This window comes from Lacerta agilis, chromosome 16, assembly GCF_009819535.1.
Source record: "Lacerta agilis isolate rLacAgi1 chromosome 16, rLacAgi1.pri, whole genome shotgun sequence".
Taxonomy (NCBI): Eukaryota; Metazoa; Chordata; class Lepidosauria; order Squamata; family Lacertidae; genus Lacerta; species Lacerta agilis.
The window spans coordinates 34817118-34835342 of NC_046327.1; the positions used below are offsets into that span (position 1 = coordinate 34817118).

An 18225-nucleotide genomic window follows, 5' to 3' on the forward strand; every position below is an offset into this window, starting at 1 on the left:
GGACGTTTTTAAGCAGGGGTTGGGTGGCCACCTGTCCTGTATGATCTAGTTGAGATTCCTGAACTTCAGAGGGTTGGACTAGATGACCCTTATGGTCCCTCTAAGATTCTGTGTCAAGATGGTGCTCCACTCCAATTTCATGTACAAGCAACCAGACTTCATTTCAGCACTGGGACAGCACCCTCCACCACAGTCAAAGACCGCAAGCTAGCTGGAAGGGGGGGGGATAACATTCAGCTCTGTCTTAATACTTTGCCAATGCTCCCTGCCCCCCATATCCGCCATGATATGCTGCCTGATGGCAGGGCTGGCTCTGTGTATAACCATCCATGCTGCCTCTCCTATGAACAACCACATCCCATCATTTCCCTCCACAAACACACTTCTTTGGCTCCTCCCTTTTGGCTCAGCACTTGCTGTTGATACAGGACAGGCATCCAGTTTCGCTGCCCACACTGCTTCTGTTGGCACCGTCCCCTGGGAGGGGAAGCGCAGAAGCCGCTTTGGCAACAGCCCTTTCCCAGAGGCTTCCAAGCGCCACCATGGCAGAGCTGCCAAGAGCAGCAGCACATCCGCTGCCTGGAGCTTCGTTTCCACCCATCCTGACTACTTTGACAGCCACCTCCCTGCCTAGGCTGTTGGCTGGCAAGAACTGGAAGCATGCTTGGTCACCCAAAGCCCAGCACCATCTCTCCTCTCATGTTAAATCTCTCACACACAGCACACAAAAAACCCCCCACAAAAACCCACAGGGAACTGAAAAAACTGGGCAGGGAACAAGAACAGATGGTTCTGAATTGGGGCACAATTGGGGCGCCTGAATGGAACAAGAGGGGTGGGAGGCAGAACCCTCCATATTTTGTTGGATTCCCATCAGCCAGCATGGCCAACGGTCAAGGGCAGGGGTGAACAACATTTATCAGCCATGGGCCGGTCCACCATCCCTCAGACCATGTGGTGGGCTGGACTATATTTTGGGGGAAAATATATGAACGAATTCCTATGCTCCACAAGTAACCCAGAGATGCATTTTAAATAAAAGCACACATTCTACTCATGTAAAAACATCAGGCAGGCCCCACAAATAACCCAGAGGTGCATTTTAAATAAAAGGACACATTCTACTTATGTAAAAACACGCTGATTCCTGGATCGTCCGCGGGCCAGATTTAGAAGGCGGTTGGGCCGCATCCGGCCCCCGGGCCTTAGGTTGCCTACCCCTGGTCAAGAAAATGAAGGGTCCCAGGCTCTTCCTCATCTCTGAACTAGAAGCTGGATTCTCCCCCCTGCCCACCGCTGACTAGCCAACTTCTTTGGGTTACCAGATGACTAGAAAAAGACTAGCCTGTTTTGTGCCTTTTAGCAGCAGAAGCCAATAGCTGGTTTCCTTTCTTCTGCCCACCACCACCAGCAGCAGAAATGGCAGATCACATCCCAATGTCTTGCAGATCACACTGCACAACTACAGTACAGCTGTTTGAGAAGCTGGCGAGCCTGCAACTGCCTGCTTGGTGTCTTCTCCCCATTGACTTAGGGTGGGTGGGAAAGGGAGGTGTAAAAGGGCACACAGATGAAGTGTGGAGCTCCGATGGAGTGGCACTGTTTGCCCCAGTAGCAGAGAACAAGGGCAGGGGGCAGAGCATCTGCTTTGCATGCAGAAGGTCCCAGGTTCTAGTCCTGACGTCTCCAGTTAGCACTGGGACTGTCCTGTCCAGGAAGCCCTGGAGAGCCACTTCCACTCAGCGTAGGCAGACGACAAAGAACACTCCGTATAAGGCAGCAGCTGGCATGTCCTTCAGAAATCAATAGGAACCATTGCCTTCTATGGGGGGAGGGAGGAAGGAGTGTGGTGTTTTTGCAGTACATATTGCCACCTCCTGTGGAATACTTGCCATGCTTTTGGGTCAATCCAGGTTCCACTCCTTACATCAGATAGGGAAGCTGGGTTTCCTCCAGATGTTGGGGTACTCCAACTCCCATCATCCCTGACCAATGGTGCTGCTGCTTGCCACTGATGGGAGCTGAAGTCTTATGACACATTGGGGTGCCACAAATACCCTATCTATAGGCTAATCCATGCCGTCTCCCACCAACTCATCTTCCTGTTAGTCCTGTCAGCTGGAAGCACTGGAGTTGGGGCCTGCTGACAGTTTTGCATTCACTCATTTGGATACCTGTTGCCTTGCTAGCTCTGACAACAAGGTTCACCGAATCATTTTGGTTCCATGTGATCGGCCACATGATGCTGTTGGTCTCCAACTCCCATCTGCCCAAGCAGCACGGCCAATGCAGGGCATCCTTGTCCAGTATTGACTACCACTGCTCTGGATACTTGACAAGCTTGCCATGAAGCTGATGGTCTTGCCTTGGTGGTTTCCCCCCAGCTGGTATTCAAGGTATACTGCCCCCACCCATGGAGGTTAGCTTTTAATATTGCCATTAAATAATTTAAAAATGCCCAGCAGTACAGGCTTTTCCATGTTTAGGGATATAATGATATACAACTCCTTCAGCTGAATATTTTTATTTTTAAAACAATTCATATTCAAAACATGCAACGCAACAGAGCAGAAATGTAATCTATGTTGGCTGTTACGAAAGGTATTGCATACAGCACCCGCCCACCCCCTTTAAAATGTGCTAAAATTAGCTCTAAAATGGACTAGGATGTTCCAACAGAGAGCATTGCCTTGTTGAACAAGTACAAAAGAATGGTTTAAAGAACAGGATGTAGAAAGCCCAAGGACATGGCGTAAGCCTAGAGAAAAGGCTCAAAAATTAATGTCCTGAGCATGTTCCAGAAACCAGTTAAAATCTTAAAGTCTTAAAGAAAGAGCTAGTATACCGAGGCTGCATTTCAGCCCCTTCTGGGCTAAGGAAAGTTTAAAATAAAAATAAAAATCAGAGTAACTCTGGCAAAAAAGTGGACTGCCTCTGTCCAGACAGGAATTCTTGCAGCAGGTGTCACCAAGTTTGTGGGCACATTTCAAAATTCGAGCGCGCTGGGGTGACAGTCACAAAATGGCTGTCACGGATGGGGCATGGCATAACGCAAAATGGCTGTCACGGGAAGCATGGCCCAACACAAAATTAGAGGGACAACCACCCCCAACCAATTTATGCTTACTGTATGAAGTAAGCTATGGTTTGCTGGTTCCGTTCATAGAAATCTCTCTCACACACATATATATACCGGTAAATAGCATTCCTCAGTACCAGGGGCACATGGTAGTGACAACACTTGTATTTCAGAGAAATCAGTTAGGAGCCCTTTACTTTCTAGGAGGACTAGATATCTTTTTTAAAAATGAAAATGAAAAATGAAAGCTCAGAGTTTTTCTAAGGCACTTGGCCCAGAGGCACCACTAGAGGCTTTTGCAGGTGCCATGTTTCCTGTGGGCGCTGGGTTGACAATTCCTTTATCAAGGAATGGATTTGATGAGTGACCTTACAATCAACAGATTCAGCTAGTTATTTAAAATCCATGAGATTTCTAACCTGCTTGAGAACCAGGCCTTGCGTATATCCTGCACTTAAATGAAAGATCGTAAAAATGGCAACATAACTTACATTCTGCATCAAGAATTTGGGGGGGGGGCACGTTTCAGAATTCATTCATGCAAACCATGCAGATTCACACTGTATATTAAGCCCTTTCATATGCCGTCTTTCTTCCATCATGGAACTGAAAGTGACACCCATGAAAGTTCGCCAGTGGCCTCCCTTCCAGAAATGGACCAGACTCAGACACACTTTGCTTCAGCCAGGCCAGGTTCTCCTTCTGGGCATCCTTTTCTCCAGAACACCCCTCCCTTCCCACCTCTGCCTGAACTCTCTGCTCACACAGTATTTTCTTTCCTTCTCCTTGACCCATTTTTTTGCCGTTCCCATCCCACACTTTTGATTCACTCTGTTCCTCCAAACAGTGGCATAGAATGATGGCAAGGGGAGCAAAATCCTGAGGGGGCACAACCATGTGCCCCCATGCAGACATTGGCTTCCACAGAGATCCCTGCTCCACCTTGGCCAAAGCAGCAAAGTAGTCAGGGGGTTGCCACCACTGCAACCCAGGCCCATCGGTGGACCCCATCCCCAGATCCCTGTCCTTTTCTGCCTGCCTGGCACTGGGGGTCTCTGAGCCCCCAGAGCCCAGCCTGGCCTTGCTGGCACATCCCCAGCAGAAGCCAGCAACCATGCACAGCCCAGGCAGAGGGCTCAGGGTTAGGGTCGCCACTCAAACAAACGAAGTTTGGAACTGAGGGTGGAAGGAGAGCAAAACACAGCATGAGAACAGGTGTCCTCTGCTCACTGGTGTTCATGGGTATCCCTCTCTCCCATCTAGGCTGGCTCCTGTTATGTGCCAGTGTTTTCACGCATCCAAGACTGCGACATCTCATTCCACGGCTTCCTTCATTGCGTGCCCCATTCAGCCCCATGACCCTGATGCTGCCAACCTCTTCCTGACCAACCTTATCCAAGCGCCACTTTTCCGGAATGAATGCTGCCCGGTTCTCAGACACTATTTAAATATTTCATCATGCAAGACCAAGCAGAAAACGCTCACTTAAGGCTTTTCCCGACTCCCACTTCAGATGGGTAAATATTTCATGGGCAGCAGCCTCACCAACCCCAGCCTGCTTGGCATCCAAGGGCAGAAAGTCGAGGTTGGTGGGCAGGCCAGATACAGTGGCAGCTTCCATCTTGAGCAACAGGTTGATGACCCAGGACCTGCCAAATCATGCAGAAGATCTCCAGGTTTCAATTCTCCCCTCTTAATTAAAAAAAAGAAAATAAATGGTGGGGAAGGTAGACATCTAAAGGGGGCTCCTGTTTCTCAAGACACGCTTTTCCATTCCCACCTCCGACTAGTAGAAAAGCTCTCTAAACCAAGTCCTAATCCAACCTATCCCAGGAGCTTCAGTAAGTAGCTGCAGGCTGACAAAAAAAGGATAAAAAATCTCACTCTGGGGCTGCAATTCTATGCACTTACCTAGGAAGAAGTCCTACTGAACTCAGTGGAACTTACTTCTGAGGATATAGATGGAATTGCACTGTAAACAAGCAAGATGACAGGCTGGAAGTGGAAGAGGACACACAGAGAATTTAAAGACCAGAGCTTAAAAATATGGCCAGGCCCAAAAGCTGCCCCCCTTGCTTTGTCCCTAAATCAGCCAGCCAAGAACTGGCCCCCCAGTTACCTCGTGGCAGTTTGGCTTTCTACCTCCCGGAGCAGGGGCCTGAAACCAGCCATAGAAAGCCCCTCATGGCTCCCTCTATTTACGTCATCCATTATGCCTTGATCCTCTCAGAGAGCGCCAGGCAGCCACATTTATCCCTTATGCGGCAAGCAAAGCCCCCTCAGCCCCCTCCCCACGACTCTGGCCTCCCTGGAAACCCAGAACCTCTTAACCTAAGCCAAGCTGATCTGCAGCAACATCCCCCCACCCCCAATATTTTAGGTAGGCAAGGAAGGGAAGGAGGAGCATTTAAGAGCTGCAACACGAAAGGAGGCAGCGAGCAAAGGCAGATTGCCTCAATTCTTGGCGTCGTACATGGTTTCACCCTCAGCAAATGTAAAAGAGCACACCTGTGTGCACATATAGGGAGGGAGGGAGGGAGGGAGAGATTGGTCTAAGAGTTCTACCCTTGCTTGTAGAGCTCCAAAAAGGAAGTGGTAGCCATTAGGCTGGTACCCAATGCTCCACTCCAAATTCCTAATGGTGGGAGGGTAGAAACTTTGTGTGTGTGTGACTCGATACAATTTCTATGATGGGGGGGAACCACCTGGAGTGTATACACTGGCCTAGAATCAAAACCAAGCAGGGGGGAAAGTAATCCCGGGTGAAGGGGGGTCCGAAATATCAACCTCTAGAGTTGCATCTGTCGCTCCAGGTAAGGCTCTCTTTTCGCAAGAAGCGTGGTGAAACAGCAGCACCAAGTGGCAAGAGGCAGAACTCCTCTGACCAACAGGTGCCTGCTTTAAGCACATAGGAAGTTGCCAAATGCTGGGGTCAGAGCATCGGTCCATCTGGCTTAGTACTGTCCACACTGACTGGGAGCGGCTCTCCAGGATTTCAGGCACGATTCTCTTCCAGCCCGACCTAGAGATGCCCAGGACTAGATGCCAAGCAACTGCTCTGCCACGGAGCTACAGCTCTTCTGCACACTTGAGTTCTTATCACCAAATTAATAGTATTTTTTGTTCACGTAATGTATGGCTACATATTTTTTCCCCTACCTCCAATGTTCGGAGTTCTGCTTTTTTCTGTTTCCATTTACTTTAGCTCTTATTACCTTTAGTCTGTTTGTGTTCTTGTTCTAATTTATCTCCAATAGTGAATCCTTCATTCCTCTTCTTTCCTTTTTAAAATGATTATTTGCACTGATTCTTGTATGACAGCCTTCAAAGTGTCTCGTAATAAGGCTTCCCAGTACTGTGATGCACCATTATGTACACAGAATTCCTCAATTTTCAATTTGATGCAGGGTTTTACTGAACGGAAAATAGTAAAGTTTCAGAATTTTTAGAAGTAAAGTCAGACACAAAAACACGTCAGGATGAGAGGGGGCTTGAAATGTACAAGAGGAAGATCCACTCAAGACAAAGAAATAAAAACTGACCAGGGGTTGAGGAGGGAGGAACTGAAATGGGCCAGCACAAGAAAGGAGAATGCAGCTGTCGCTGGTTAAGTCTCTTCTCCTTCCCCAGGACAGAGGCAAGGAGAGCAGCTCCTTAGCAAGGTTCTAGTCCCAAACCTTACTTCACCCTGCATAGGCAGAGGGGGCAGCAGCTGCTCAGGCAAGGAAAGGAGCGTTGAAGTCCATGGCACTGAGATATTCCAGCCAGTCCCGCAGCGAAGGTCTCTCCTGAGGGGGCTGCCAGAAAGAAAGGTTAGTGCATCATGGCCAGGGCTCAGGAAACCACAAGGAGCTCCTAGGAAATGGATGCCCAGGAATCTGAGCATCTCGTCTAATTGGTGCAGGGCAGGCTACTGAGAATTTTATGCCATTGCTTAAAACAGGCATGTCCAACTCCCAAGAGACTGTGATCTACTCCCAGTATAAAAAAAAAACTGGCAGTGACCTACCCATTGTCATTGGAGGGAGGAGGAGCATGCCTGGGTTGGGTGGATTGCCCAGTTGTTGAGCTTTTTTTAGGAGGGAAGTGCCCAGAGTTGTTGAGCTCTTTGGGGGAGGATTGCACAGAGTTTTTTAGCCCTTTCCCCCCAAAAAATTGTACACGGTAAGGATCCCGCAATCTACCAGGATCAGTCAGGGATCTACCGGTAGATCGCGATCTACTGGTTGGACAACCCTGGCTTAAAACAAAGAGAGGGGCACTGCCACTCAGAAAACAGAAAAGGAAGAAAGCAAAAGCCTATAGATGAGGGACCTTTGGCCTTTCACCCAGAAAGAGGCCCCTCTCCCCCCAAAAAACTTGCTCCCCCTAGGAATTACATAGGAGCACTCCATTCCTTTGGGATATCAGCAGCCATTTTACAAATCCCACCCTCATTTCTATTTGCATGCCTAACCACCTAGGGAGCAAGTGCAGCTATGCTTAATAGGGCTGGAAGCAAAGGGTCAAGAATGAGCATGGGCAGAAGCACTGACCCACAGTTTCTCTTTATAGGTGCGCTTCCATGCCCATCCCCAATGTTTGGTGCCCATTTTGATACCCCAAACAGATCTCTAGGCAGAAGGCAGGAGAACAGAAAAAAGTAGGACAGCCGGGCATGAGAGGATCGAAGATTTCAACAGCCTCCTCTCCTCAGAATCTTAATTCTTGCCGTTTCATTTGCCCCCATTCAAGATCACCACCCACCCAGCGCTAACCTTATAGGAAGTTGCGTCAACTGTGCCACGTTGACTCTTCACTGAGCAGAGGGAGATGCCACCACTGGCTGGGTATCCTGGCTCCACATAGAGGTTACAAGTGGAGCTGGGCTTCAGGTAACTCAGAATCCTTTTCTCTTGCTGCCAATCAACAGCAAAACTGCAGAGGGAGAAGCGGAGGGAGGGTTAAGGGAACAGCAATGGCTGGCATGGAGACAGTCAATGGGGACGGAAATACAACCTCCTTCCAAAATTGGGGGGGGGGGATTCCCTTGAACGCAGCAATCCCCCCTGCACATAGAGGCCAGGCAGTTCTCCAAGAACAGGGCAGGTCAATACCTAAGTGACTGATTATCATCTTCCGAAGCAACTACTCTATTCCGAAATTAAAAATGGAAAGCTTAATGCTGGTGGTCAATAAAAGAGGTTTAAAGACTCTCTCAAGGCAAATCTTTAAAAATGTAGTACTGTATAAACACCGACAACTGGGAAACATTGGCCTGCAAACGCTCCAATTGGAGAACAGCCTTTACCAAAGGTGTCATGGGCTTTGAAGACACTCAAACTCAGGACGAAAGGGAGAAACATGCTAAGAGGAAGGCACACTTGGCAAACCCTCACCGTGATCAACTCCCTCCCAGAAACCTATGTCCCCACTGTGGAAGGACATGTGGATCCAGAATTGGCCTCCACAGTCACTTATGGACTCACTGTTAAAACCGTGTTCATGGAAGACAATCTTATTTGGCTACAAGTGATTGCCAAAGAAAGAAGAAGCTATCAAATGATCAGAGGAGTGTCAATTTCATATCACTGTGAAGGGACGTATTCACAAAAAACCGGAAGCTGGCCAAGAAACAGAGTAATGTGCACGTTAGCCTTAATAATGTCAAACTTTCTCTCTGCAGTGCTCATGCTGTTAACACCCCTCCTGGAAAAGGTTAAGCCAGCCCCACTCTCTCAAACCTTCCTATTTTGCCAACCTTGCAGTGTGGGTGAAAAGTTACATCTCCCTGCTTTTATGTTGAATTATATTATCCTGCTTTTTTGAGTATGTCAATTTTAACGGTACTTATTTATGAACTGCTTCCTCTGAAGTATGAGTATCTCAAAGCAATTTCACAATACAGCTCAGTTGCACCCAACTAAATTTTACTCAGAGCAGAGCTGCTGAAATTAGTCATGTCCATTCCTTTCAATGGACCAACTCTGAGTAGGATCCAACACTTGACACAAGCCAGTATTATTATCATATATAAATTTTACACAGTTCAGTACAAAGATGTACTGCCAACAATAAAGCATACATCTCTGATTGCAAAACAATCAATTCCTCACTGCACATTATAACATCCTCTATAAAGACACAGAAAGATAAACATCACTATTCCTAGTTCTCATCTTAACAGTTCTTCCTCATAAATTTTGAAACTCAGTCCTAGTATTGACAGCTATTTGGTTATGCTTTTGAATTCAACACGCAAAATTGATTTTAGTGACGTGAGCTGCTTTTCTTGTGTTTTATATGTATTACCTATATTTTTTTATAAACTGCTTTGCATTTATTCTTGACAAAAGATGAGGGCATAAATTTCTAAATCAATCAATCAATCAATCAATCAATTTGAGCAGATAAATTAGCAGGCTTGCCAAGGCAGTTTCGGAGCCCCTGTGATCCAACCCCACTTCATTTGGTCTACTTCATTTGGCAATGGGTCTCTGCACCGCCCCCCTACATGCTCCAAACTGGAGACGCCAGGAAATAAATCAAAGCAAGGTATCTGGTGCTGAGCTACAACTGACCTGCAACTTCCTCTCTGTGTAAAGACAGAAAAACTTCAACTCAACCGTGAACTCCAGAGGCCCAAAACGGCTCTACAATAGCTATACAAAAGCAAGGAAGCTCACCAGCTGTGCAGCAACTCAATCTCAGCCAGAAGTTGTGCTTCCTGGAAGTAGCTATTCTGCAACTCCAGGACGATGCCTCTGATGTTGCCACAAGTGCCTTCGGGAAGCACCAAAGAGGGAGGGAAGAAAGGGCTGTCACTCTGCACGGGAGAAGGAGATCCAATCAGCGGTTTGAGCACTCCGATCCAGACCAGAACCCGATTCTCGCTCTGACTCACCTGCAGCATGACACTGCCATCATCCCTCCAGTGCAAGCGCAGCTTCAGGGTGTGGGGAGTGGCAGCCCCCGGCTGGGCCGGGGAGATCAGCTCAAACTCCAGGTCACTCTTTGATTCAGAAAGCAATCTGACCCCTTGCAAAGTCTCCAAAAGGGACCGGAGCTCAGAGATCCTGCAGACAATGAACAAGTCCAGGGCAGGGCAACAAAAAGGAGGAGACCTGAAGGCATATCTCCAACAACACTCATGGTGGAGCAGTCAGGGTGGTGGCTGGAGTCGTGAAGGGCTGGATTCCTCTCCTTCCTCCCACCCCAACCTTTTACAGGCAGCCTTAAGACTGAAGATTATAACCCAGGGGTAGGCAACCTAAGGCCCGTGGGCCGGAGGCGGCTCAATCGCCTTCTCAATCCGGCCCATAGACGGTCCAGGAATCAGCGTATTTTTACATGAATAGAATGTGTCCTTTTATTTAAAATGCATCTCTGGGTTATTTGTGGGGCCTGCCTGGTGTTTTTACATAAGTAGAATGTGTGCTTTTATATAAAATGCATCTCTGGGTTATTTGTGGGGCATAGGAATTCATTCATTTTTTTCAAAAAAAAAACCGGCCCACCACATGGTGTGAGGGACAGTGGACAGGCCCACGGCTGAAAAAGGTTGCTGACCCGTTTTAACCCATGCTATAAAATAAGGCAATGAGTACTCCAGACAGACAACATCTGAACTCTGCACCAGGTAACCTGCAGCCTCTTCTGGATTATAGAAATTAGCACGATCCCCTTATTATGCATAGTTTGATTCAACCACCATTAGTTACAGGGAGCTGCACACATCTACAAAAGACACCCCAGAATTTCTCAGTCACCCCTCTGGCTGCCCACCTGAAAAGAGGCAAGGCCCACAAGCTTGCAAGCATGCATCTTTCCCTGCATAAGCAGAACCTTAAGTTTCAATGGCAGGGTAGCTGTGCATATCCTGCCCCAACTGCAGATACGGAATCAGGGGGTGGCCGTTATTCTTTATTCCAAGTCACAGGTGCAATCTTGGACACATTTCAGATTCCCTGCAGCCGGAACCAGCACCCTCACCTCTGGACCTCTTCCTGCCAAGCACAGGCCTGGCGCTCTTCTTCCTCTAGCTCCCTCTGCAGGTGCTGCAGCTCCTCGCGCTGCACCTGCAGACTGCTTTGCAGCTCCGCCATGCGCTCATCCAGCCGCCGCTGCTGCTCACACAAGACATCCTGCCAGGGGAGAAGCAATCAGGATCAAGCCAAGGGACTCAACCGGCTGCTATCCCCACTCCGGACCAGTTCAGATCTAGTTCACTTGCCCCGTTAGCCCCACCTGCTCCTTCTGCCGCCTGCTCTGAGCGCTCCTCGCCTTCTCCTCCATCTCCAGTTTCTACAAGGGAAATGCAAAACGGAAGTAAGTGCAGGAATCCCAAATGGCTGGGTCACAACCTACGCCATATCAAAATACACTGTTGGCTGGGCTTACAGACAAGCATTACCCCTGATGGGACATATAAACAAAGGGAAGGTGTACTCCATCCCACCCCCCATTATAATACTTTGGCTACTAAGGGGCTTCTTGAACCTTAACCAAATGAACACAGCATGTGGTTAAACTACAGAATTTGCTGCCAGGTGTTGTCAACTTGGATGGGTTTAAAGGAGGACCAGACAAACTCATGGAGGATAAAGGCTATCAATGGGGACTGGCCATGAAGAAGAAGAAGAAGAAGAAGAAGAAGAAGAAGAAGAAGAAGAAGAGGAGGAGGAGGAGGAGGAGGAGGAGGAGGAGGAGTAGTTTGGATTTGATATCCCGCTTTTAACTACCCGAAGGAGTCTCAAAGCGGCTAACATTCTCCTTTCCCTTCCTCCCCCCCAAACAAACCCTCTGTGAGGTGAGTGGGGCTGAGAGACTTCAGAGAAGTGTGACTAGCCCAAGGTCACCCAGCAGCTGCATGTGGAGGAGCGGAGACGCGAACCCGGTTCACCAGATTACAAGTCTACCGCTCTTAACCACTACACCACACTGGCTCTGAAGACCATGTTATTTAATTTTTCAGGTTGCAAGAAAGGAAATCCCAACTAAACATCAGGAAGAACTTTCTGACAGTAAGAGCAGTTTGACAGAGGAACCTCGGAGGTTGTGGACTCTCCTTCCTTGGAGGTTTTTGAGGAGATACTGGATGGCCATCTATCATTGATGCTTTAGTTGAGATTCCTGCATTCCAGGTGCTTGGACTAGAGCAGGGGTAGGCAACCTAAGGCCCATGGGCCACAAGTGGCCCACGGGGTTCGTTTAACCAGCCCACAAGCCACCCCCAAACTGAGCCGCCCGCTCAGTGAGTCCCCAAGTGCTGCGCTAAACCAGCGCAGTGTGGCGCAGGGTCTCGCTTCTACAGCGCTGGAAATTGTGTCTGCGCAGGCGCTGGAAATTGCGGGTGGGCGCACAATGCAGCCCACATAGGGATCTCCGCTGGAGTGAACAGGCTCAGGAGAGGTAAAGCTTGTCGACCCCTGGACTAGAGGACCCTCGGGGTCCCATCCAACTCTCCAATTCTATGATTTAATGTTACTTTATATAATTTCTATCTTGCCCCTCCTCCTCCCCCAAAGGCACAAAACATCAAAAATTCAAAACAATTGTGTATATATAACATTTCGGAACATTAAAGAAAAATCTAAAAGTTTTTCAAAACATTTTGAGCACCTAAAAACATTTCAGCACAGTCACAGTTCAATGTTGCAACGGCCAGTATCTTTCAGCTACTGAATGAGGTCCTGCAAATAGCTCCCTTGCACCTTCCAAAGGTCATTTAGACTGCAGACACACCATGCAAAGCATGTGGCTTCCAAAAAAAAATCCTGGGAACTGTAGTTGATTCCTCGCAGGGCTACAATTTCTAGCACCATCATCAAACTACAGCTCCTAGTTTTTTGAGAGGAGTAGTGTGTTTTAAATGTAAGGTGTTTACACAGCCTTATTCCTTAGCAAAGATGTGGAGCGGTACCTGGTGGAGAGGTGAAAGCCTTTGTCTTTTGCCTGATAATGGGGGGTGGGATCTCTTTATTTTTCATTATTTAGTGTGAAAGTTCAAAGCAAAGTAAAGCCAACCATTCCAAAACACAGCATCGGTTCCAGAGACATTCTGGGCACATATTTCAAAAGCAGGCAGCAGCAGGACTGCTAAGATCTGGGTCAGCTGCCCTCTTTGCTTCTATGTTTTATCCACTAACCTCACAACCTTGTAAGAGATAAATCTGATGCCCTTTTAAATGTGTTGTGGGTGTTAGTATTTCACGCCTCTGATGCTGCAGATGAGATTGATGTAAATCATATGCCTGTCTGAGAAGAGTGTAGGAACGGAAGACAGCCTTATCTCTTCCACTATATGTACTATTTGTACTGTGCTTTTGCTTTTACTTGTGACCTGTTCGTCTCTTGGAGCTGGAGAAGACGCCACGAATCCTTTGTCTGTACATAGTGTGTAAATAAATACGTAGATTACCTCTACAATGTCTTCTTGCTGTGTTATGCTAGAAGATTAGGGTGCACATAGCATTTGATATATGTCACTGAAGTGCACTGGAGAAGAAGGGAAATGCTTTTTCCAGAGGTGTGCACACCGGAGGATGCTCGGAGTTCGGAGGTTGCAGGGGCACCCCAGGGCATTTTCCAACAGAGGGAGGGGGGATTATTGGTTTATTTTTGTTCTCATTTATATTATGTACTTTTAGGGGGGGTTATATTGTAATTTTATGTTGTGAACCACCATGAGATCTATGGGTGAAGGGTGGTATACAAATTTAATAATACTAATACTAATAATTACTTTTTAAGCTTCCCTCCACCAAACGTGCTGCCTGAATCTTTGTAAGGGTTTTTGCCTTCCCCTCCTTCGACCTCCAAAATTCTGCTGGGTGAGATGTCTAGGCCACCCTGGCTTTAGCATCTTGTCTACGGGCAGCTTGCTTTAATCCAAGGGCAGGAAATCTCTGGGCCTCTAGGTCTGGTTGCGCTAGAGCTCCCACCATTCCTGAGCCATGGGAGCTGACGTCTGGAAACATCTCGAGAGCCACAGGTTGGCCACTCTTGCCATAATCAGAAAACAGGGGGACAACTCCATCCCAGGATCCCCATCACCACCCCCAAATCAGCAAAGCACCTTGTCTCGGTAGCGCTGCAGAGCTTCTTCCAAGAGCTGAGCTCGGTTCTGCGCCTGCTCCAGCTTGAGCAGCAATTGTGGCACATCCTTCTTGATGCTCTCCACTTGTTGTTGGTACTCAGCTTTGAGCTTCTTCCACTCCAGCTTCGCTTCGGCCACCTCCTGTCCTGCAAGAGAAGGGGGCGGCAGTGGGGAGCCCAAGATCAACCTTGGAGACAGAAGAGGCAGTACATGTGCCCCCGCCCCCAGTCATTTCACCGAGTTTCTCAAAGTACCAGAAGTAGAAGCAGGAATTTCCAACCCACACTATGACCAGCCACAATAAAAAAATAAACTCTCCAGGGAACTAGGCTGATGTTCATTAAACCAGCTTGCCCAATACACCCACCAGTCACCGGTTGAAGAAATGTAGCTCCACAGAGCGCACTTCAGCACTGCTCCGCTTAGACTCTTGGACTGAAAGCACAAAATGTTTTCTGGGGAGTTTAAAAAAGCCATTTCCTGCTTTGCATTTATTTTTATTTTATTTTGTGGGAAAGAAATGCAAGGCAGTTTATAAAAATATAGATAAAGATTTAAAAAATTAAATGTAAAAATTTAAATTAATAAATGAAATAATAAAAATAAAAAAACCCATTTCCTAATCCAGGGGTGGCCAACGTGGCACGCTCTGGATGCTTTGGACTACAACTGCCATCAGCACCTGCCAGCATGGACTGGTGATGATGGGAGTTGTAGTCCAGCAACATCTGGATGGTCACAGGTAAGTTACTCCATTTTGGCCCTGGAAACGGTTTAAGGTTTATGGCAGGGAGAAAAGCAGTGGTGCAACGCTATGGCACAATTCCATGGGAGTCAATCCAAAAACAGGTTTAACTACACTAAGCAATCCACAATGCAGGGCTATTTTTCAAAATGAATATGCAAACTAGAGATAACTTTAATTCACGCTACACCCTCATTAGTTTGGACCGTGGCTTGTGCAGCATGCATACTCACGAACAGAAGATTTGGAGGCATTCTCAACACAAAGTCCAGAATCAAGGAAATCCAGACAGAACTTCAACACTTGCAGCTGCATCAACATAAACTTGTGGGCGTGCCTGGTGCTCTGGAAAACACGCACCAAAAGCAGGGTTCAAGTCAGCACCCTGGGAGCTCTCCGCCCGTTGAGCCAGCCAGGACTAAAGCCAGCATCCCCTCCAAGTGAAAAAGGGCTACTACTCACCACGGCATGCTCAGCCAAAACCTGAGATGGTAGGTCAGCCTCCACCCCATATTGGGCTTGGCTCTCAAAGGCGAGTGCATCCTTCACCCGAGCAAGAAGCCTACGGAGGACATGAAGAAAACATAACATCAAGAAACTAAAAGAGCACTTTTCAAAACTTCGTATGTCCCAAGAAGCATTTCAGCTGCTGCGGCAACCCTCCATACTGGTGAAAGATTCCAGGTCATATTCTTACCTAGTCCAGGGTGGGCAAATATGGGCCCTGCAGATGTTGAATTACAAACTCCCATCATTCCTGGGCACTGGCTACACTGAATGAGGCTAATGGGAGTTGTAGTTCAACATCTGGAGGTCACAAGATGCCCATGCCAAGGGCATACATCCAGCTCAGCTGGGATACTTGCCAGGCTAACCAGGGTTCAGAGCTGCTCTATGCAAACAGGGAGCAACACCTTGAACACACCTAACACCAGTGTGGTATAATGGTTAAAGTGTCAGACTAAGATCTGGGATACAAGGGTTCAAATCCCCACAATTATGAAACTTGACCCACCTCAAAGGGTTGTTATGGGGATTAAACAGGATGGAGAACCACATACACAGCACTGAGGTCCTTGCAGAAAAAATGTGGGATATAAATGCAATAAAATAAAGATAGCTGTTCAGGTGATCAGAAGTGACGGGAAAGTTGTTCTATACAATGAAACTTGCCTGCTGTTTCACTGCCTCACTGAGGAACCAGTCAAGCCTATGCTGCTGTTTAAGATGTTCAAGATTAATGATTATTTTGTACTGATTTTTAAATGGAGTTTTACATTTTACTTGTTATACGTATTGTTATGAGCTCTTTTATGAGATGGAGGGGTATACTTTTATAAGCAAACAACCCCCTGATGAACTTTTAAGGAACACCCAAGTGCCTGTAGAAAATTCATAGAATCGTAGAGTTGGAAAGGACCTGCAGATCACCTAGTCCAACCCCCTGCAATTAGAATGTTTTCAAGCAAATGCAGCAGTAGAAACTAAGGAAATGCAGAATGTTTTTAGCAGGCACTGAAAAGTGTACAGTAAAGGCACCTGCTTGATCTCAATAGGCAGGGAGTTTCAAAGTGCCAAACTAAAGTGCATAAAATGGATATTATGTGGCACCTGCTGTAGTGCCAGTAGCCCCAATTCTGAGCGGTTGAGTGGGCACAGGGAGGGCCAGGCGACCTCGCAAGCAGGCTGGTCCAAAGATACATACATGCACGTATTTTTATATATATACAAATGAAAACCATTCTTCCTTCAATGCCCAACGAAATAGTTAAGTGCAATGGGGGGGGGGGGAGAGTACCGCAGCTCTCCCAAACGAGTCTGCTTGATGTATATATAAATGGTGGTTTTAGGCGACCTCGTAGGTAAACCGGTCCCAAGCTGTTAACCTTCTTGAGATTATATGGACTTTTTAAATTTAGTGCGTTAACGCGCCCTTTAAAGATTGGAGCCCAAACACATACCTCGCCCGGTGGACTAGCACAAGAGACCCCGCATTTCCCCTCATATTATGTTAGTGTATTTAAATATTTGTTTGTTTAATAAAATGTATACACCGCTTGGTTGCTCAAAATGTAAAAAAGTCACAAAGCTGTTCACAAAAAGGCAAAACTATAAAACCAGGGAGTTTGCAATATATATATATATATATATATATATATATATATATATATATCTCCATATTGCAATATATATATATATATGCAATAAGCTAAAACACGATTAAAATTCCCTAATATTTATACCAGCTGAAGAGAAACCAGAGCATGTGTTTATATCAATAAGTTGTTATATTACTATTTTTTAAAAAAAGATCCCTATTTCTTGGGAATAAGTGGCAAATAAACAGCACTCACTCCGGAGCCTCCGAGGCCGCCATAGCCGCTCAACGTCGCTGCGCTCCTCGCGCCTTTTCATTTGAGTCCACATCGCCCCTCTTTCGCTCGCCAAGCGCACCAATCGCTGCTCGGAGACCAAGCAATGCCCCGCCCAATGGCTTGGATCCCGCAGCGCCATTGGACGGAAGTGGCGCGGAGGCGGGAAGATAGGCGGCGACCGAAATGAACGTTCGCCTCCATTTTGAGAAAGGCAGGGCGGCCGGACTGCTGGGGATTTTGGGAAGGAGGAAAGCGGCGCTGAGGGGCTGGAGGGGGCCGGGCGCCCACAACAACCACAATAACAAAACAACAACAGAGGCTCAGTGCCTAAAAGAGACATATTGGACGTTTGCGAGGCTGGGGGAGGGGGAGGGGTCCATCTCAAAAGAATGAGATTAAATAGAAAATGGGAAGGTTTCACACACACCCAGCCCCAATTCCTCGTCTGCATTTGAACACGTTGCTGAAGTTGGTTCCCAGTTGCTTATTTGCTCGAGATTTCGAAATTACTGTATACAGGTCCCTCAATACGAAAAGCAAAGTTTATATGGCCCTGAGCCCCAGAAATAAAGCTTGGGTTAACTCTTATGTATCCACGTGGTCATAGGACTCCTCTCCTTAAGCACAGCAATAAGGTTATTCAGTTCAAAGTAGACTGCTTGTAAAATGTTGCTAAATGCACGGTGGCCCCCATAAACATCACAAATGGGTAATGGGGAGGGGATCCCCATCTCAAAAACTGCTTTGGGCCATGGAGAAGAATAAGCCACAAGCAGATGGCAGAGCATCCTCTGCCAAATGTTGTGGTGTATCCTGCCTGGCCCTAAGCCCGCAGGTGTATGGAATGGCGAAGGGCATCCATGAACACCAAAAATAGCCAAAATATTTAGTAATTAATTGGGGTTCAACCCCCCCCCCTCAAGATGTGCTTTGGGCCGACACTCAAGCA

At 47.3% G+C, this 18225-nt stretch overlaps 1 protein-coding gene across 1 annotated transcript; it reads right to left on the reverse strand.

Annotated features, from left to right (window-relative positions):
• Positions 1-6795: 6795 nt before the first annotated feature.
• ZWINT (ZW10 interacting kinetochore protein) lies at positions 6796-17338 on the reverse strand. Its single transcript, XM_033173748.1, has 10 exons — positions 17256-17338; positions 15364-15463; positions 15135-15246; positions 14136-14302; positions 11306-11362; positions 11051-11202; positions 9963-10134; positions 9745-9884; positions 7837-7996; positions 6796-6876 (listed from the first exon to the last, which is right to left on the reverse strand). The coding sequence occupies exons 1-10, from the start codon at positions 17276-17278 to the stop codon at positions 6796-6798; spliced, it is 1164 nt and encodes a 387-aa protein (XP_033029639.1). The 5' UTR covers positions 17279-17338.
• Positions 17339-18225: the final 887 nt, after the last annotated feature.